The sequence below is a fragment of the Oryctolagus cuniculus genome, chromosome 6 (assembly GCF_964237555.1).
Source record: "Oryctolagus cuniculus chromosome 6, mOryCun1.1, whole genome shotgun sequence".
NCBI classification, from domain to species: Eukaryota; Metazoa; Chordata; class Mammalia; order Lagomorpha; family Leporidae; genus Oryctolagus; species Oryctolagus cuniculus.
Genome location: NC_091437.1, coordinates 165883504 through 165905086, shown reverse-complemented (window position 1 = coordinate 165905086; position 21583 = coordinate 165883504). Strand labels below are relative to the sequence as shown.

Below are 21583 nucleotides of genomic sequence, written 5' to 3'. Positions count from 1 at the left end.
AGAGCTTCTTCCTGATGTCCCATGTGGGTGCAGGGGCCCAAGGACTTGGGCCATCCTCCACTGCTTTCCCAGGCCACAGCAGAGTTGGGTTGGAAAAGGAGCAGCAAGGAGTAGAACCGGCGCCCACATGAGATGCCAGCAACGCAGGCAGAGCATTAACTTACTGCGCCACAGTGCCGGCCCCTATGTATCAGATTTTATGCCAGTGCCATGCTGTTTTAATTATTATACCTTTGTAGTATGCTTTCAAGTCAGGTTTTGTGATGCCTCCAGCTTGATTTTTCATGCTAGAATTACTTTGACTATTTGGGATTTTTTTTTGTGATTCCGTATGAATTTTAGGATTGCTTTTTCTAGTTCTGTAAAGATTGTCATTGGTATTTTGATAGGGATTGCATTGAATCTGCAGATTGCTTTAGGTATTATAGACATTTTAACAATATTGATTCCTCCAATCCTTGAGCAAGGAATATCTTTCCATGTTTTTTGGTATCCTTAATGATTTTATTCATCAGTGTTTGATAATTTTCATTGTCAAGATCTTTCACTTCTTTGGTTAAATGTATTCCTAAATATTTTATTTATTTTTGTGTGGCTATTGTGAATGGGATTTCTTTCTTGCTTTCTCTTTCTGTGAGCTCGTCACTAACATACAAAAAAGCTACTACTTTTGTATGTTTATTTTGTAACCTGCAACTTTACCGAGTTGGTTTATCAGTTCTACCAGCTTTCGGAGGGAGTGTTTAGTTTTCCGGTACAGCGTCATGTCATCTGCAAACGTGGACAGTGTGACTTCGTCTCTTCCAATTCTGGTGCCCTTCTCTCCTCCCCAGTTGCTCTGCTAAAACTCCCAGTGCTGACTGGGTCAGAGTGGCAAAGCGGGCGTCGTGTGTTGCTCCAGGTCCGAGGGGAACGTTTCAGCCTTTCTCGTGCCGTCCAGCATCGGCTGTTTGTCCGTCACAGGTGGCCTTTCTAGCTCTGAGGGGGATTCCTTCCAGACCCGAATCCGGGGCGTTGTTACCGTCAGGAAGCAGTGTCGCTTTCTCTGCGTCTGTTGCGGTGACTGTGGCTTTTGATTCCATTTTGTCATGTGATTTATGACATTGATTGATTGTGGATGTCGACCCACCCTTGCAGTTCTGGGGTAAATCTGACTTGATCGTGACGTATGATCTTTCTCACGTGGTTTTGGATTCGATTTGCTAGGATTTTGTTGAGAATCTTTGCGTCTGTGTTCATTAAGGAAGTAGGTCTGTAGCTTTCCTTTCGTGTTGTGTCTTTGATTGGTCTGGGTATCAAAGTGATGCTGGCCTCATGAGAAGAGTTTGGCAGAGTTTCATCATGTTCGGTGTCTTAATAGTTGGAAGAATATTGGAGTTTCCCCCCTTTGAATGATTTGTAGAATTCAGTGGTAAAGCCGTCAGGTCCTGGACTTTCCCCTGATGGAAGACTTTGATCATTGCTTCATTCTCATTGCTTGTGACGGGTCTGTTTAGGTCTTCTGTATCGTCTTGATTCAATCTTGGTAGGTTATATGAATCCAGGAATTGACCCATTTCTTTGAAGTTTTCCAGTTTATTGGCATGTAGTTCTTCATAGTAGTTTCTTATAATCCTTTGTATTTCAGTGATGTAGGTTGTAAGTCTCCTTTTCATCTCTAATTTTATTTATTTGAGTCTTTTTTTCATTGTTAGGCTGGACATCAGTTTATCTATTTTGTTTATCTTCTAAAAAAACCAACTTTTTGTTTTGTTAATCTTTTATTTTTTAACTTCGATTTCTTTTATTTCTACTCTAATCCTTATTGTGTCTCACCTCCTGCTGATTCTGGTTTTAGTTTGTTCTTGTTTTTCTGAGTCTTTAAGATGCAGTCATTAGATCTTTAATTTGAAACATTCCTCTTTTTTTAATGTAAACACTTAATGCTATAAACTTCCCTCTTACTGTTGCTTTTGTTGTATCCCACAGGTTTTGATATGTTGTCTTTTCAGTTTCATTTATTTCAAGAAAGTTTTTTGTTTTTAAATTTCTTCAATGAGCCATTGATCATTCAATAGCATATTTTTAAATTTCCAGGTATTTATGAGTGTTCTGTTGTTCTCGTTGATGTCTAGTTTTATTCCTTTATGGTCTGAGAAGATACGTGGTATGATTTTGTTCTTTTTAGATTTTCTGAGACTTGATTTGTGGCCTAGGCAGTGTCCTGTGTGTGCCGAGAAGAGTGTGTTCTGCAGCTGGTGGTGAGGTGTCCTGTAAGTCCCGCAGAGACAGGTGCCCGCCCAGCAGACAGCTCCGCAGGCTTGTGCCATTCTACTGACAGGAGGGCGTAAAGCACCTCTCACTCGCTGCGAGCTGTCTCCTCGTGTCTCATTCCAGGGTTAGAGATGCTGTGAGCTTCTGTTGGTAGGAGACCATTTCACTGCTCTATGTTTTTGTGTGTGTTACTCATTTTTATATCTGTAGGATCTGGCATAATTACTGATAAATGAAGTATGTAAGGGTGGTCAGTGAACTTGTTGATGAATGCCTCTCAAATGTCTTGTCTCTAAACTGCGTTTTTAATTGTAGGTGAAGAGTGACTATATGTTAGAGATAGCTGATCAAGTGGACCAAGACATTGCTTTGAAGCTGGGTTGTCTGGAAATACGGTAAGGTGGTAATTATGCATTGAGGTTTGTTCATCAGTGGTTTCATTATACTTGGAATTTCTGGATATTTCCCTTTTTTCGAAAGATCGTCAGTAAAACATTGAATAAAATCTTAATTCTGAATTGCTTATAAATTGCTTATAAAATTGCTTATTGAATACCTCTATCCCCAGTTTTATTTGAGTAAAAGCAGAAACGTGCTTTATGTGACTAGACATCTGTAATGTATGTCTCCCTGGTTTTAGGCGATCGTACTGGGAGATGAGGGGCAATGCCCTAGAAAAGAAGTCGAATTATGAAGTCTTAGAGTAAGTATTCCACTCTTGTGCTCTGCTCGCAGATGTTAGAACGAAGCACTTTCTCACTTTGTGCCGGATACTGACCTTGAGGCACTGCTGTCTCTCAGACTTTGTATGCAGGAAGAAAAGTGTTACGGGGCTTTGACGTTTGCTGTGTTAGCAAACACAAATTGGTTGATAAATGTCTTTGGCAAACTAATCATATGTCTGACCTACTGTCTTCCATTTAATACATTTTTCTCTGTAGATTCAATTATTTTGGGATGATATTTCTTTTTTTTCTATTTTGCTGATTATCTGTTCATTTATGCATTTTTTTGTTTATTCATTTTTCCACTTAGCAGCCATTATTGAATGTGCACTGAGTCTTTGGTAGTTCAGTGCTGAAGAGTCAGAAAATAATAATACAGAATTCTCCCCTCAGAGTCTCGGATGACCAAGCACAATCGCACCAGTGAGAAAGTGTGCTGGACGCTCCAGTAGATGTGTCCGCGGGGTTTGGGGGGAGCGTGGTTCTGGTAGCCTGAGGTGGTTCCGCAGGGAGCTGCTGTTGAACCTGCGTCTTGAGGACTCAGTATTTCACGGAGGGTGGCAGGGGAGGGGTCCAAAGTCAGTCTGGCAAGGGAAGTCGGCATCTGTAACGGCACAGCATCGTGGCTGGCGCCCCGCTCCTAGAACTAGAACGACGTGCCTGTGGGGGAGAGTGGAGTGCGTAAGGCAGGGCCGGATCCCTGCTGCCTGATAATTCTGCACAGTGGAACTGGGCTTGGTCCTTGAGCATGGCTGACTCGCTGAACCTCGCGAAGCAGGGCAGCAGTGAGAGGAGAGTGGTAATTTAAAATTCCGTGTTCACAAGCTGGGATTTTATTCAGATGGTAACAGATGGAAGCAGGGGACTCAGAAGCCGTGGCATCTCTTGCCCTCCTGTGAGCAGGAAGACATGGAGATGTGGATTCCCGCCTGACCTAACTTTAGAACCTGGAACAGCAGAGAGGAGCCTAAAGAGACTCAGTGATGACACTGTGTGGTCCCAGGGACGTGCTAGTGACCAGAAAGGTCCAGCAGATGGTGAGTAGTGATGTAGGGCCAGGAGAGCGCCCCGGTCAGTGACTGGAAGTCTGTGCGGTCAGAGGCCTCCAGAGGTGGATGCCTGAGAAAGCACGGTGGTGCCTGGGCACACGTTCAGCAGGCCCAGCCGCCAGTGGGATAGCGAGGAACACAGAGGCGGGTCCCCATCCAGGTGGGGGGGGGGGGTATGCTTTCAAAAATGAGTTTTTAATTCAAGATCTGATTGAAATGAAGACGAATTTTGCACTAAACTTGGTGTAAATTCAGTTTCTTTCTAGAAGTTACAGAAATTCAGGTGACAGAATAGGTGAATAGAAATGGACAAATGTGGATATTAATTGGTGACTTCAAGTCCTCTGTGTTTGTGGGAGGTCAGTGAAGTGGAGAATGTGAGAATTACTGTCCATAAATAAGGGTTTGTGATATAGACCCAGGAGAAGTAGATGTAGCATGAACTTGTAAATTAGATCAGTGACACCCTTCTCTTTTTTTTTTAACATTTGTTTTTATTTATTTGAAAGAGTTACAGAGAGAAAGAGATCTTCATCCGCTGGTTCACTCCCCAAATGGCCACAGTGGCTGGAGCTGAGCCGATCTGGAGCCAGGAGCCTCCTCTGGGTCTCCCACGCGGGAGTGGCACCCTTCTTAAAGGGTGTGGTTCTACAGTTGAACAGTCTGTGTTTAAGTGGACATTGTGTGTTGGGGCATGTGTATACATGATACTTACAGGAACCAGACATGAGAGTTAAAGAGAAGGAAGGCTGTCTTCACATCCTTGTACCATGAGGATATTTGAGCCCTTAGAGAAAGTTGATAGTAAGAAACCTTTACATCTCACCACATAAACAGCCACCTTCACTGTTTAATAACTGTCGCTCTAGCCACCTTTTCAAGGCACACGTGTGTGTGTGCATGAGTGAAGTGCATAGTTTTTAACGGAAGTGGACGGATACTACAGATACACCCTTTTTAAAAATTCAGCTTTATGTTGGAGAAACCTTTCCATGTGACGGACATAGATGTAGGTTAGCCTGTGGGTCTGTTCAGAGAGCAGATGACGTGACATTTAATGAGTTGCTGATTGTGGAAATTCAGTTCAGGCTTGTTTTTGCCTGCAGCTGTATGCTAGACCGTTGCTGTCTGGTTCCCCTCATTTGGTGTCACGGTATTAACACGCTGTACACATATGGCCAGTAGATAGCCTCTCCCCACATAGACTGCATGTTTCACCAGTTTTCCTGGTACGCATGTTTTTCTTAGTAGTCTTACGGCTTTGTCGTATTAACCGTGTCTGTAATGTTTGTTCTTTGTGCTCTTTATATGCTCATCTTCTTCTTTTTGTGGGCAATAAAACCCATGAATCATCTGCTTTTCGGTTTGTGAGTTTGAGGATCTGACTTCCTTGAGGAGCTCGCAGCAGTCCAGGTTGCGAATGCTTGTTCTGCAGCCTTGCGGGTGCCTTTCTGTTTCTGAGTGTGTGACTTCGTTAGAGACGTTCTCTAACGTTCTCTCCCAGTCTTAGCGTGGTGGCGTCACGATCAGAGGGCGTGGTCTCGGTGATTCTGAGCTTCTTGGCTCTGTGGAAACCTTCTTTGTGGACTGTTAGGAGACATTACCCCGAGTGTTCTCTGAAATGGTGCACAGTGAGCACCTGTGTGTCTGTCCGCTAGATTCTGCAGTTGGTAACATTTTGCTGTATTTGCTTTATGTGATCTGCTTTTAAAAACATTTTGTAATCAAGCTTTCTAACTGTTTATACTGGTGTTTTTTTCTTTTGACAATCAGTAGTTAGGAGACAGGTATTGAAGTATCCATTTAGGATAATGGCTTTACCAATTTCTTCCTGTACGCTTGCTAATTTTTTTTTCTATTTTGACACTCTTATTTAAGAATACAAAATGTTTACATCTTTTTGGTAAATGAACTTTATGTCATTGTCTAGTGAGCCTCTCAAATGCATAATGACACATATTTTGTTTTGTTTAAATTTTTTATCCTAAAGTGTGTATTGCCTTCTTTAGATGAGCACTGGCCTAGTTTATGTTTTCTATTTTCACTTCAGATGAGACTTTTGAAGCTAGACTGGCTATGGAGCTAGATTCCTTAAGTTAAATTTGTTAAGTCTTTCTTCTGATAGAACTATTACATTATGTTTATTAGGGTGAATGAAATATTTGGACTTACTTGTGTTATTTTTATTTCTCATATCCTAGAAATAAACTTTATATTCTTAGTTGGTTTTCTTATTTCAAATTTTCTTTTCTAATGAATTAGAAAATTATAAACTACCTCCCAAAGATTTTATTTATTTAAGAGGTAGATAGAGGAATAGACAGAGGAGGATCGTCCATCCACTGGTTCACTTCTCAAATGGCTGCTATGGCTGGAACTGGGGCAATCTGAAGCCAGGAGCTTCTTCTAGTTCTCCCACATGGTTGCAGGACCTCAAGCAGTTGGGCCATCTTCTACTGCTTTTCCCAGCCATAGCAGAGAGCTGGATAGGAAGAGGAGTAGCCAGGACTAGAACTGGCACCCATATGGGATGCTGGTGCCACAGGCGGAGGCTTAGCCCACTGGACCACAGTGTGGGCCCTGACCTCTACCCTTTTATTTGTTAGCTTTATGTTTATCCTCTGGATGAGCATGATCAAATCCATGTTTTAAAATTACCCAGCCCAAGTCTGATATTGTGGCACAGGGATTCAGCTGCTGCCTGTTACTCCGCTACCCCATATGATAGCCATTTTGCACCCAGATGTTCCATTTCTGGTCCAGCTCCCCGCTAATGTACTTGTGAAAGCAGCAGAAGATGGCTCACCTGCGTTTCTTGCCTTCATATGGAGACCCAGATGGAGTTCCAGGCTCCTGACTTCAGCCTGGCCTAGCCCCTTGCCATTGCAGCTGTACATCTTTAAAAGAAAAGATCATCCCCAGGAACACAGGGACTGAAAGCAAAAGTAGACAAGTGGGATTATATCAAGCTAAGAAACTTTGGCACAGCAAAGGGAACACTCAGTAAAGTGAATAGGCAACCAATAGAATGGAAGAAAACATGTGCAGACTGTACATCTGATGCAAGGTTAATACGTAGGACATATGAGGAGCTCAAGAAAATCAAACGGCAAAACAGCAACCCAGTTAAGAAATGGGCTAAGGAGGCTGGTGCCGCGGCTCACTAGGCTAATCCTCCGCCTTGCGGCGCTGGCACACCGGGTTCTAGTCCCGGTCGGGGCGCCGGATTCTGTCCCGGTTGCCCACAGCTCTCTGCTGTGGCCCGGGAGTGCAGTGGAGGATGGCCCAGGTGCTTGGGCCCTGCACCCCATGGGAGACCAGGAAAAGCACCTGGCTCCTGCCATCGGATCAGCGCGGTGCACTGGCCACAGCGCGCTGGCTGCGGCGGCCATTGGAGGGTGAACCAACGGCAAAGGAAGACCTTTCTCTCTGTCTCTCTCACTGTCCACTCTGCCTGTCAAAAAAAAAAAAAAAAAAAAAAGAGAAAAGGGCTAAGGATATGAGCAAGCATTTTTCAAAGGATGAAACACAAATGGCCAGCAGCCGCATGGAAAGATGCTCAGGGGCAGTCGCCATCACAAAGTGCAGATTGAAGCCGTGCGGGGTTCACCTCACCCCAGTTAGGGTGGCTGCCTTCCAGAAGTCAAAACACAGCAAATGCTGGTGAGGATGCGGAGAAAGAGCAAACCCAATACTCCAAGATGGGAGTGGAAACTAGGACAGCTGCTGTGGAAGGCAGCCATGGAGATTCTCCAGAAAGCTGGGAATAAATTTGCCATGTGACCCAGCTGCCCCACTCCTAGGGATTCCCATAAGGAAATGAAATCAGCATGTGAAAGTCACCTGTACCCCTGTGTTCATAGCAGCTCAGCTCACAGTAGCTAAGAAATGGAATCGACCCAGGTGTCCACCAACTGATAACTGGATAAAGAAAAATGTGGTGTTTGTACATGCTGGAATACTACTCAGCCATAAACACAGTGAAATCCTGTCTTTCACAACCAGCTAGATGCAATTGGAGATCATTTTAATTAGTAAATAGGCTCGTCCCCAAAGACAAATATCGTTCGTATGTTTTCTCTGATTGGTGGCAACTAATATATAGAGTACAAAAAAAAGTAATGCATGAATGAAACTGATATCTTGATATTTGATTACTGTTTAATTCAAAGATACTTCTTGTAAAAGAAACCCATGACTTAAAGCACAAGTGCTTTGTTTTTGAATTTTTTTCCATTGTTCTTGTCAACACTAATCCAGTGTTTTCTTTAGCCACCTATAATAGGATATCAAAAATGGGGATGCTGATAGATTCGGCAGGAATTGGCAGTGGCTTTATTAGGATGCTTGTGTCTATTTCTTATCAAGTAAGTCCTTGACAGTCGGTACTGTCAGCCACAGGGCTCCAGGTTCCTTTTGATTGTCCTTTGTGTAATTCAGGGGTTGCTGGAAGTCCCTGTCAAGTGTGTAGTCAGCCCCCCAAGAAGGAGGAGGAGATGTACTTTGTCCTCCTCTCCCTCATGGACACAAGTGTGTCCACAGTGCATTTCTTACAGAAACACTGACCAAAGCAGAATCACCCCGGCACACCTGGCTGCGGGGGAGATGGGATGCAGTGCTGCTCTGGCCAGAAGCTGGCCCTGTGTGGTCCAGGTGGAGGAGAGGAGGTCTCTGTTACAGCCAGAGTGGTAGTGGAGATGAGCTTCCTGGGGCTGAAAGTCTGACCTGCACAGGAGGGTGTGTTGGTACTGTTGTTGACTGCACTCAGTCCTGAGAATCTTGGAGTCTACGTGAAGACGCACATTTTAGTTCAATTTTCCAATTAAATGTACGAGGAAGTAATTACATCCATGAAGTATTGTTTAAACACAGTCGCCAATGTCACAGTCTTAGACATATTGCCAAAGGAGAAATAAAGTTACCCTTGACACAGATTCCCTTCAAGTAAACCTCAGTCCTTTTAAATATGTAGATAAAGCTTATTGTAGTCCAAGGTCTGTGCAAGCCTGCTGTGTTTTGAATTTGTGCCCTTGAATCGGCATGTGCAGATGGAAGCACGTGTGCGGGGCACGGCCGCAGCCTGGGACTATCTTAGAGTCCCCAGCGTACTGCTGCCTGTTCGAGTCTGCTGGGCGGGGTGCTGGTGGCTCGGGCTCTGTGAGAAGCTGACTGTGCACAGGATCTGGCCCTGCACAGCTCCCCAAGCAGGACTTTGTTTGCAGACCCAGAGAGCGTTGCTGGCAATCAGCGGAGAGATGAAAGGAATTTTGAGGTTTCGCAAAGGGAAAGGGAAAGAAGGCTCCATCAGTCCGCAGGTCTAAATATTTTACTTGAAGGACGGAGGTGAATTAATCATTAAGAACATTCTAATTTAAAATTGATCACAAAGATAATTTTAAGACCGAGAAGCGCTAAGTCTCATCAGCAAAATGTGGTGGTTTTGAACTCTTATCCTGTAGTTGGCTTCCCGCTGTGGTCTGCTTAGTTGCCTGTGTAAGTATCTCACTGGAGGAGGAGGAGTGATGCCATACCCAGTGGCCTTTGCGGTGCCCGGAGTGTGGAGTAAGTAAATGAGCACGGGCTCTCCTTCTTTTGGCTTCAAGTCAAAATAATTGGAATCTAAGAGAAAGTAGATACTGCTCTTGTAACCCTGGGGGACAGGGGAAGACACAGCACACAGGCAGGCGGTCTCAGTGAGAGGCCCTGCCGCGGCGTGAGCTCTCTCCTGTCAGAGCTGCTGTGTCGTTAGCTGGGCCTGCCCCACCCCACCATCCTCCCGTGTGCTTGTCCCACGGTTGCCGTGCGCACAGTAGCCACCACCTCTCCGTTTTCCCGTCCCTGCCTTTACTGAGAGGCTCTCGGACCCCCGAGCTCCGGGGCAGGGTGTGGAACCTTTTCCCTGACAGCAGCGTTTGAGTATTTATAACATAATTCACAGACAGTTCAAAGCTAACTACTTGAAAATTAACCTGCTCTAGATTTCCTGAATTTCAGGTCCCATCTGTAGTTGCCTTGGCAGGGCCGCGCCAAGTGAGTTCACAGGCCTCCTGTGGCCCGCGGCCGGGTGCTCCCCGCCCCTGCCTTAGAGTCAGAGAGAAATCCTCATCCTTCGCTTTGGCCCAGCCCTGCCCTCTGCAGCTTTCTGCGGTGATGGGAACATGAGCCACTAGCACACAGGGCTACTGAGCACTTGAGCTGTAGCTAATGTGATTGGGAATGGAATTTAATTCTGGACAGCTGCAGACAGCTAGTGGCTACTGTGTTGGACAACACAGCTCTAATGTAATGTAAATTCCCCGTCTTTTGAGGACCTGATAGGAATCTAATGAAGTGGTGCTTGGGTTCGGCAGTGTTGTAGAAGCTTTCTGTGTGCCAGCGTTATCACATGAGTTTCAATGCACTTAGGATAGATATGTCCTTTGACAGTTACTAGCACAGTAGAGTTACAGCCGGTGCCAGTGGCCGTACTGTGTTGGTGATGAGCACACTGCATCGCTGTTCCGTCTGTGTGGCATGAGCTGAAGGGCGGGGCTGAGCTGCTGCAGAGAGCGTGCGCGCTGTACACCAGTGCAGACGCACAGAGCTCCAGGAGAGGCGGCACAGCGTCCCGCAGCCCTGCCCAGAGTCCAAAGAGAGGTTCCGAATTGAGATGCCTAAATAGTCTGTCCCTAAACCCTTGAGCGTACCTTAGGTGCTTTCAGAATCTCCTGTTACAAAGCCCGAATTAGACCGTTTCCTGGATTAAGTCGAAGTATGTTGGAGTTGGTGTTGGATTTCCCCACCCCCGTAATTGTATGGGCTGTAGCCTCTTTTTTTCCCCTCACCTGCCAGTTATCTGAGCATGTAGACATACAGTACACATTGGTTAGCACTCAAGAGCGTTGGGGAAAACTGCCATCCATGCTTTTCTGTTTTCCTAGTGGAGTTGTTTTCACATCTGAAATAAAAGTGACACCTAGTAATAGTCTTCATTTTCACAAAGAAAAGTGCTCTTTGACTTCCCTTGAAACGTAACAAGCTTCTTGGTTCGTTTTTAATTTTCTCATTTGTAACAGAAAGAGTGTGGTAAATTCTTTACCTCCCCTGGCTCTGAGAACCAGATGTGGAGCCCTAGTGACAGCTCCAGGGTCAGGAGAGGCTGTCCCTGCCCTGCTCCCCCCAGGCCAGTCACTGTGTGGAAGGCTCACCAGGAGGACTCGAGGTCTGCAGAGAGCCGATGACCCACCAGCCTTCCCTCCCCCAGCGTCTCCCGCTCTGCCGGGCATTCGAGTCTGTCCACTGTGTCTCCACAGTGCCCACCAGCCTTCCCCTCCCCCAGCGTCTCCCGCTCTGCCGGGCACTCGAGTCTGTCCACTTTGTCTCCACAGTGCCCACCAGCCTTCCCTCCCCCAGCGTCTCCCGCTCTGCCGGACACTCGAGTCTGTCCACTGTGTCTCCGCAGTGCCCACCAGCCTTCCCTCCCCCAGCGTCTCCCGCTCTGCCGGACACTCGAGTCTGTCCACTGTGTCTCCACAGTGCCCACCAGCCTTCCCTCCCCCAGCGTCTCCCGCTCTGCCGGGCACTCGAGTCTGTCCACTGTGTCTCCACAGTGCCCACCAGCCTTCCCTCCCCCAGCGTCTCCCGCTCTGCCGGGCACTCGAGTCTGTCCACTGTGTCTCCACAGTGCCCACCAGCCTTCCCTCCCCCAGCGTCTCCCGCTCTGCCGGACACTCGAGTCTGTCCACTGTGTCTCCACAGTGCCCCCACTTCTCTTGCCCTCTGCTGCCCTCCTCCGAGCTTGGGATTGGGCCATACCTCACTTGGCACTAACACGAGTGGGGTGTGGGACCACACACTCTCTGGACAAGGGGCTTCTAGGATAATTACAGGAAAGGAAACTGCCTGCCCCCTTTGAGTTTTTCTGCTGTAGGAATTGGCATAACCTGACATTCACACAAGTTAGTACCAAGACTTGAATCCAGAACTCTGACAGAAAATAAATGCTGCTTATCACAGAACAGTTTCCTGAGAGAGGATGCGAGATTGAATGCGCAGGGTAAGTACTTTGGGGATTCTAGGGAGGTGCTTTCTCTTAGATGCTTAGTTTCCTGCTTCCCAGTGGCGGTCAGCATCAGTGTCCTTAACATGTAGACTCTGATCTTTATAAGGCAACAGACACCTGTAAGAACTTGGCGGACTCTCCCCTTAATCCTCAGAGCAGGTAGCCGCAGTTCTGAGAGGATGCGGGGGAGCTGTCAAGGGAAAGAGGTTGGAAGTGGAAAGGCAGCAATTGACGAGCCCCTGACAGCTGACGCCAGGAAGCAGGTTGTGGGGTAGAGTTAACAGAGGAGTAACAGAACAGAGTGGGAGCTGAGACTCAGTTTTGCACTTAACAAGAGTTTGTTGGTTTAGGTACAAAGTAACAGATTGTAGAATGAGGGACTAAAATGTTAGGATGAAGCAGGGATTTGACGTGACTTCTGTTTTGTGTACACTGCCAGTCAGCTCAGTTCAGGAACAAGTGATCGCTCAGTTTGATCCTTTGTATCCAGTTGATTTTTTCTTTTTGTGGTTCTGAGAAGATGCCTGTATTTTGCCCCTCTCTCCCATTCTGTTTCCCAGCGTCTCTTGGAAGTTACTTCAGAGCTGTCATTTCATTGTCCCGGCACACAAGTGCCATCTAGTGGCTGACCACCTTGGTAACTTACTACCAAAGTAGGCGAAAAAGAAAGTGTTGCTTTTTCCAGTCTGCTCTCTTGGCCAGAGTGTGTTGAGGCTCTTGATAATGAGGACTGATTTAGTTGTGTAGCCTGACTTAAAAGAGACTGGGGCTCCAGCCTCGCGGATGCAGCCGCTGGCCTGGGGCGAGTCACTTGCTTCTGGGGTGGTTTTGCTTTCCTTAGGTGGAGCAGGTGACAGCCTGTGCGTAGGTGAATGAGTCCCTTTAACAGGAGTTTCTTTCTAAAAATCGCTGACTTTAGGATAAGTCAAAGGGACTTATTTATTTTTGAGTTACTTTATTTGAAAGGCAGAGTTTCAGAGACGGGGAGATCTTCCATCTGCTGGTTCACTCTTTTTTTTTTTTTTTTTTTTTTTTTTTTGACAGGCAGAGTGGACAGTGAGAGAGAGAGACAGAGAGAAAGGTCTTCCTTTAGCCGTTGGTTCACCCTCCAATGGCCGTCGCGCTGCGCTGATCCGATGGCAGGAGCCAGGAGCCAGGTGCTTTTCCTGGTCTCCCATGGGGTGCAGGGCCCAAGCACCTGGGCCATCCTCCACTGCACTCCCGGGCCACAGCAGAGAGCTGGCCTGGAAGAGGGGCAACCGGGACAGAATCCGGCGCCCCGACCGGGACTAGAACCCGGTGTGCCGGCGCCGCTAGGTGGAGGATTAGCCTAGTGAGCCACGGCGCCGGCCTGCTGGTTCACTCTTAACTGAAAAGGCTTCAGTGGCTGGGACTGGGCCAGGCCACAGCCGGGTGGCAGGGCTTCGTCTCCGTCTCCTGTGTGGGATGCAGGGGCTCAGGCACTTGGCCATCTTCCGCTGCTTTCCCGGGCGTGTTAGCAGGGAGCTGGGTCAGAAAGGGAGCAGCCGATACTTGAACCGGTATGCGTTTGGGATGCCAGTGTCAGGCAGTGGCTTAGCCCACGATGCCATGATGTCAGCCCCAAAGGGCACTTTTTTTTTTAAACTTCCAAGGCGTATCTTGAATCTTTCATCATCTGGCCAGCTACTTTCTCTACAAAACAGTACAGCCTCTGCAGAACTGGTGTCTGTGCAGCTGCCCCCAGGCAGTTCCTGGGGAAGAGCAGTCTCTCGTGTGTGTGACTTTCCAAGAGGATGTGTTTCAGCAGAGTTTTCAACAACGCCCTGCAAAGAAGAAGATTCGCGTAAAGCCGCGTGTGGCATTGTTTTCTGTGCACGTTGGAGGGCGCCGGGGCTGCACGCCGTCCACACACGTGCTGAGGGGCTTTGCCAGGCTTGTTTCCTTCCCGGACAAGAATTGTAACATGCTTTCACATTCTTGCAGGTATGTCGTGATGTTAATTACTGTTATTTGTTAATCTGCTTCTTTTTGTATTTCAGAAAAGATGTTGGTTTAAAGCGATTTTTCCCTAAGAGTTTGCTGGATTCTGTCAAGGTAATTAGAATTTCCTTTGTCATAATCAAGTGCTGAAACGTTGCTAGTTGCTCTTTACATATTAGTGGCTTGTAGGTGTTCATAGGACAGCTTTCTCCCACAGAGCCGTGGTTTCACTCCCTGACTGTACATGGTCCCCAGCTGAGTACAGAATTGACCAGGTCACATGAGTGTCCTGTCGCCTGGCCTTTGCAGTCTCAGGTATTCTGACACGAGGAAGAAAAAGAATACGTACGTGAAAGAGTCATGGCAGCTGGATCCCGAGTGTCAGCACGTGTCTCTGTCCACGGCGCCTGCACACTAGGTGTCGGTGCCCCTTGAAGTTCTCTCTTCCCCTGTGTGTCTGTCCACGGCGCCTGCACACTGGGTGTCGGTGCCCCCTGAAGTTCTCTCTTCCCCTGTGTCTCTGTCCACGGCGCCTGCACACTAGGTGTCGGTGCCCCCTGAAGTTCTCTCTTCCCGTTTCGACCGTGTGGACTCTCCCTGCACTGGTGACTTTTCGGAGCCTGAGCTCTTACTGGTTCCTGGAGTTCGCACTCCAGCTGAGGAACCTCCGAGGGCGGACTCTGAAGTGGTTCCCTAACCAGCACAGAGCACCCAGTGATGACATCCACAGGCAGTGGGAGAAACAGACTTCGGGGTCAGATCAGCCATGAGATTTGGGACTTGTTCCTTATTTCCGTATTGAAGAAAATACTATTGTAGTGCGAGTATTTCACAGATCAACAGTAAGTTACTCCATCTCATGCGGCACCTGGCGGGCCACAGTTGGTGGCTGATCCGCGTTACTTGCCTGTTTGACAAAGGCGGTGTTCTGTGCCGCCTCCCGTGCAGGCCAGCCAGGATGGGCGTGTGTCCTGAGTGAGTGTGGGGCAGTGGCTCAGAAAGCTGACTGGGAAAACTGACTCCTTCAGCTCAGTGTCGCGTTTGAGCGAGTCACTAGACTCTGTATATTTGAGTTTCCGCATCTGTAAAGTGGGGATAAAACTGGTCTCTTAGCACCCAAGATTCCTCTGAGCGTCGTGTGGGTTAGCCGGGCCCGGTGTGGTGGACAGCAGGGTAAGCTGCCTCGGACAACCATAAAAAGGCTGTAACCATGCACCTGTTTCTCCAAAAGCTGTTTTGGTTTACTTGCCGTGTTACTTTAGATTTAGATTTTTAGAGGACTGTTTGTGGCTAACGTCCATGTTGAACTGTGAGATGCTGCCCCGCTCTATGTGGTGGAGCTGGAATTAGCTGTGATGGGCGCCAGAAAACAGAATCCAGGGGATATGTGCCTCAGTCACCGAGAATAATTCTCAGATATTTAAAATTTCTGTGTCTGTTAGTGCTGCGAGAGACACATTTTAAAAAATCTCAACCCAATAAAACAAGCAAGTCAAACTCAAATCAAGGGACATTCCATATATTCTGATCCTTACTCTCACGGGTATCAAGATCATGAAAGACATGGAGACAGCAGGAAGCCGTCGCCGTCACCGAGGACAGGCCGAGTAAATGTGGGGCGGTGTCTGGAGTGACAGGCGGCAGTGGACAGAGCCCCGAATTTATGTCACGGTCAGTGACGAGTGCTCTGCTCACTGTCTTGGTGGGGTCGTGCTGACACTGGGGAGCTGGGAACACGCACCTAGGACTCTGCTCTTGGGCACATCTGCTGGGAACCTCTGGTGAGTGGCAGGGCAAGGCTGGGTTTATCTCAGTGTGACTCACAGTCGAAGTATAGCTCTATTAGTTTTTAATTTGTATGTATCTCATAAATACAACATTAGGAACATAGTGATCCTTCCCACCCCACCTGCGCTTCTCCCCCCCCCCTCCCCCCCCCGCTCCTCTCCCTGTCCTCCTCCCTCCTTTCCTCCTCAAAAGAAGGAGGAGGAAAGAATAAAAAAGAGAGCTGTTCTCTGTTACGGCTTCCAGACGGCAATTCCACCATTTCCCTTCCTGTTTCCCTTCTTTCCTTTTCTGTCCAATTCCTGAATAATAAGAGTAGTTCCCTAGAGTACTTCATTAAAGAGCTTATTGCTTGTTGAAGAGTCATGTGACTGAGAGGAAGAGACAGAAAGACACAGGTCTTCCGTCTGCTGGTTCACTCCTCAGATGGCCACAACAGCTGGTGCTGGGCAGGCCAAGGCCATGAACTGAGAACTCCGTCTGGGTCTCCCACATCATCACCTGTTGCCTTCCTGTGTGCATCAGCAGAGAGCTGGATTGGAGTCAAACTGGCACTCCAGTGTGGAACATGGGCCTCACATGCAGCGCTTAACCTGCGGTTCCACAGTGCTGGCCCCAGGAGTGCTGTGAGAAGCGAGTGGTCATTGTAATTTCTGTGATCAGCAGCTGACCACTTCAGATGAACTTTGTTGAGCACAGAAATGCATGGCTTGATACGGGTTGAACATCCCTGATCTGAAAATCCAAAGAGCATGAGTTTATAATTTTAGAACATTTAGGATTTTCGAATTAGGCATGTCCAACTGGTGATGTGTATGAAAATGTGACATTGCTGAAATACTGTTAAATCTTAAATACTTCTGATCTTAAGGGTTTTGGACAAGGAACACACCACATCTGTGTTTGTTCACTAGTAAGTTCCTGATGCCTGCTTTGTGCTGGGACCTGAGTGGGGGTGACAGGGAGAATGAGGCCAGTTGTCTGCTTGGAGACCCTGTAGGTAGGAGGAAAAAGGCCCACCTTTTGTACACTACTAATGTTCTGAATGTAGGGGTTGTCATTGTGGTACAGTAGGTTAAGCCACTACTGTGAAGCCAGCGATGCAGATCAGAGTGCAGGTGCAGGTTCCAGCTGCTCCACTTGCGCTCCAGCTCCCTGCTAATTAGTGCCTGAGGAAGCAGCAGAGGATGATCCCAGCACCTGGACCCCTGCACCCATGGGCGATAGATACCTGGTGGAGCTCTGGGCTTCAGGAGCTCTGGAGCGCAGGCTGCTTCAGCCTGGCCCACATGGGCTTTTGCAGCCATGTGGGAATGATGAACCAGTGGATGGGAGATCTCTCTCTGTCTCCCTGCCTCCTCGGTCACTCTACCTTTTAAACAAATAAATTTAAAAAAAATCCCTATTTAGTACTTGGTAGAAGGGCGGAAAAGTTATTCCTTAATAATCCATTCTTAGCCTGTTGTTTCATGACAGACCCTTTGCATCTGGAAGCCCTATAGGAGTGCATTGTTGCTAGCAGCATATGTGAGTCACTAGGTGGCAAAGACAGTATGATTGATGAGCAGCCGTTTGTGATGACCAGCCTCCTAATACTGCTTCGTTGTGGAGAAGTGACACTTCCTTAGTAACTGTCTGCCTGGAAGGTGGTTTAGAGTTAGAGTTGGACCGTGTCCACACACAGATGCTTGTCCCCAACTCTGAGGAGGCAGGGTGCTGAGGTTTGAGCAGTAGCGCGGCACGGTCTCTCTGCTCCTAGCTGTCCTCGAAGTGCCTTGATACGGATCCAGAGATGCGAGGAAGCTACATTTTGTGGAGCTTTGCCTCACTGAGAAATTAGGAACCAACAGGTGCTTTCTGAGGTAGACATGAAAAACTAGCTGGAGTTTTTTCTGAAGGTCAAGATCCAGTTTTTGTCCAGTGCTGAGTCCTGTAGATCTCTTTAGGGAAAGCTTGTGGACACTCCTGGACAGGCAGCAAGAAAGAAGAGGGTGCATGGGAAACTGTGAGTGCAGATGACCCCTCCCCCAGCTGCCCGTGGATTTACTGTGGCTGTCATCTGACACTGTCCCCGGCTGGTTTAGCTTGGAGCCGTGTCCAAGCTGGCGAAGCAGCATTCAGAGAATTCACACATTGCTCTGTGCTCGACTGCCTCCAGCAAACCCGTACGAGTGATCTGCAGGTCACTTACTGCAGAGTTGCCTGTTCGCGGGGCGTGTGCTCGCTTTCTCGAAGCTTGCCAGCAGGTTGAATGGTCAGCCTGAGCAGCTTAGGTCTTACCTCCATGCACATTGGTTCCTGAGAGAATTTTGGGAGGAATAAAACAAGACCAGACTGATGACTGACTCTGGTACAAGCTGATGGCTTCCATTTCTGTTGTAAGAGAGCAGCATATACGTTTTATTTTCTTTTTTAAATAAAATCTGACCTTTTAACCATTTAAAATTTTTTATTTATTTAAAAGGCAGAGACAGGAAGTGAGAGAGAGCTCCCTTCTGCTGTTTGACTCCTCAAAAGTCCACAGCAGCCCACACAGAGCCAGGATGAAGCTGGGAGCCAGTCACTCAATCTGGGCCTCCCACGTGAGTGGCAGGAGCCCTGTGTAACTCGAGCCTTCACCCGCTGCTTCCCGGGTCAGCACTAGCAAGAAGCTGGAGTCGGGAGCGGGTCTAGGATCCACGCTGAGGCACCAGACATTTGGGGTGTTAGCTGTCACTCCAGCTGCTGTTCTGAAAGCTCACCCCCTTCTTGCCCATTTCTTAGTCACCAGGAGACACTGAGAGGTGGAGGAGGAGGAGGAGGAGCAGGGCCTGGCCTCTGTTGCTACCTCGGGCTCTTCAGTGCAGTCAGACAGAGAAGCAGTGGAGTGGGTGGGTCTGGGGTGCTCCGTCCAGTGAGGTTGTGCCCTCAGACCCTGGAGGTCAGCAGCTGGAGCACAGGGAGCCCGAGAGGGCTCAGTGTGATGGAGCTGAGCTGGTGCTTTGGTGCTCAGAGCCCCAAGGAGAATGGCCAGTAGCCCCGCAACTGGACCCCGTGCTCTCAGTGCCAGCGAGGTGTCGACGTCTGGAACCTGCCTTCTTCCTACACCCTTGCGTTCAGCATTGCAGGGAGTGGATGTTGAACACTCATTTTCAAAGAATGACCAGCCTGCTGCCTGTAATTTATGAACAAGCAGCTGTTGGGAACTCAGTACAAAGCAGAGAACTGGCCTCCTTCTTGGACCTCTTTCACGTGATTAGATCTGTGTGATCTGCGTGTCATGTCAGTACTTACCAAAGTTAAAAATGTTCTTGTTAGAATCATGAATGTTAAGGATTTGCCGTTATATTCTGGTCCCCATGCTCCTGTGACAACCATTCTTTGCAACTGCTGCCATGTTCTAATTTGTTATTTCATGGATTTCAAAAAGTTCATGGAAAAATGAGTTAAAAGGTAAGTTTGTTGTGGTGTAGATGTTTGAAATCATATTTCCCATGAACTTCTGGAAGACCTCTCCTGTCATAAACTGAGGCAGCCTAATCTCTCTATTTTTAAAGATTTATTTGTTTTATTTGGAAGAGTTACTGAGAGATCTTTCATCCGCTGGTTCACTTCTCAAATGGTGCATCGGCCAGAGCTGTGCCAGACTGAAGCCAGGAGGCAGGAAGATTCTTCCAAGTGTCTCACATGGGTGCAGAGGGCCCAAGCACTTGGTCCGTCTTCCACTGCCTTCCCAGGCACATTAGCAGGAAGCTAGACTAGAAGTGGAGCAGCCAGTTGGGGCCGATGCTGTGGCATAGCAGGTTAAGCCACTGCCTGCAGTGCCTGCATATCATATAGGCGCTGGTTCAAGACCCGGCTGCTCCACCTCTGATCCAGCTCTCTGCTATGGCCTGGGAAAACAGTACAGATGCTCAAGTCCTTGGGCCCCTGCACCCGTGTGGGAGACCCAGAAGAAGCTCCTGGCTCCTGGCCCCTGGCTTCAGATCAGCGCAGTTCTGGCCATTGAGACCAGTTGGGGAGTGAACCAGTGGATGGAAGAGCCCCCCCCCCCCCCCCCCGCCCGCCGCCTCTCCTTCTATCTCTGTGTAACTCTGACTTTGAAGTAAATAAATAAATATTAAAAAAAAAAAAAAAAAGTGGAGCAGCCAGGTTTCAAACTAGTGCCCATATGGGATGCCAGCGCTGCAGGTGGCAGCTTCACCCGCTGCACCACAGTGCCGGCCCCAAAGCCGCCTGTTCTGTGACAGCTGCTGACACTGAAGTCTGAGCGTTCTTCCTCCTCACGTGCTAGGAAGGAGAATCCTCAGTTACAGGAGAGAGCCACGTTTGCTTGTTCATGTTGTGTATTGGAGAGGTTATAAACCCAAGTTCTGAGTGCAGACTCGCTCCTCACTCCTCACTGAGGCTTGGTTTGTGGGCCACACCCTGTCCTTGGAGGCCTTGAGGTCACTGAGGCTCCCCTCTCACCCACAGAGGCCGTGTTAGATAAGTGCTGTGCTGTCAGGTGCATTCAGAAGGTGAGATCAGTGTTCAGTTTCTCCCTGCTGCCGGGGGCAGTGCCTGGGGAGGAGTGGCCTGAGCCTCGCCCGGAGCTGGAAGGAACGCAAGCAGTGCTGGAGTTGTGTCACAGCTCTTCGTGTGAGCAACAGTGTCCGCCTTGCCGGGTGCCTGTGAAGACAGTTCGTCTCCCTGCACCTGCACCCTTGCTTTCTGCACTGTGGTTTTTTTTGTTTTTTTTTTTTTTTTTTTTTTTTTTTTTGACAGGCAGAGTGGACAGTGAGAGAGAGAGACAGAGAGAAAGGTCTTCCTTTGCCCTTGGTTCACCCTCCAATGGCCACTGCGGACGGTGCAGTGCGGCCGGCGCACCGCGCTGATCCGATGGCAGGAGCCAGGTACTTCTCCTGGTCTCCCATGGGGTGCAGGGCCCAAGGACTTGGGCCATCCTCCACTGCACTCCCTGGCCACAGCAGAGAGCTGGCCTGGAAGAGGGGCAACTGGGACAGAATCCGGAGCCCCGACCGGGACTAGAACCCGGTGTGCCGGCGCCGCAGGCGGAGGATTAGCCTAGTGAGCCGCGGCACCGGCCTGCACTGTGTTTTAATCCATGCCCAGCAGCATTGTGCCCCCAGGACTGAAGATCAGAAAGCCCCTCCTCTTACTGTTGGCTGAGTTTGAGGATGAGGTATCTGTTGTGATTCTTCACTGTATTCCAAGTGCCGAGCGCAAACTAGAATTTCCTTAGTGAATTCATTCTGTGTCCAGAGGGGAGCAGACTGACTTCTTAGGGACTGGTTTATTTTCAGTTAACTCCTAGAAAGATGCTTTGTTAATTTATGACGAAGCAAAGATCCTGTGATTGGCTGTGTAAAATGTCTCCACATCTGGTCTCAAGTCACCTGGTGAGCACACAGACCTGTGTAGGCAGCCATAGCGTGGAAAACCTGGGGCCAGACTGATGGTTAATACTGTTGGGCTTGTCTTAGGGGTAACATAGCCTGTACCCTGAACATTCCCCAGAACACACAGTGCAGGTGTTCTTTGCGGAGCTTCCATCTGACCTATTATCTTCTGTGTGGTAAGCCTTGTAGTCAAGCTTTGCTAACCTCGAGCCCATTTCCTTTCTGTTCCATTTAGATTTTGAGGTCTAAAGCTTTAGTTAGTCCTTGGAGCAGTTTAGGAGTCTCTTGCTCCATTCTTTGATACTCACCCATTAAACCAGCTGTTGGCCAGCCTCCTCCCTGACTTTGGCCCTCTCTTGTCTCCTGTCTTAGGTGCAGGTGACATCC

At 48.3% G+C, this 21583-nt stretch overlaps 1 protein-coding gene across 43 annotated transcripts in view; it reads left to right on the top strand.

The window, feature by feature from the left end:
• Positions 1-21583, top strand: part of PTK2 (protein tyrosine kinase 2) — a 297953-nt gene that overhangs the window by 130877 nt on the left and 145493 nt on the right. For all 43 annotated transcript variants that reach the window (XM_070075578.1, XM_070075572.1, XM_070075548.1 and 40 more), the window contains 3 exons: positions 2569-2648; positions 2894-2956; positions 14090-14144. In XM_070075578.1, the coding sequence (XP_069931679.1) occupies positions 2569-2648; positions 2894-2956; positions 14090-14144 (198 nt within the window). The remainder of the gene's footprint in view (positions 1-2568; positions 2649-2893; positions 2957-14089; positions 14145-21583) is intronic.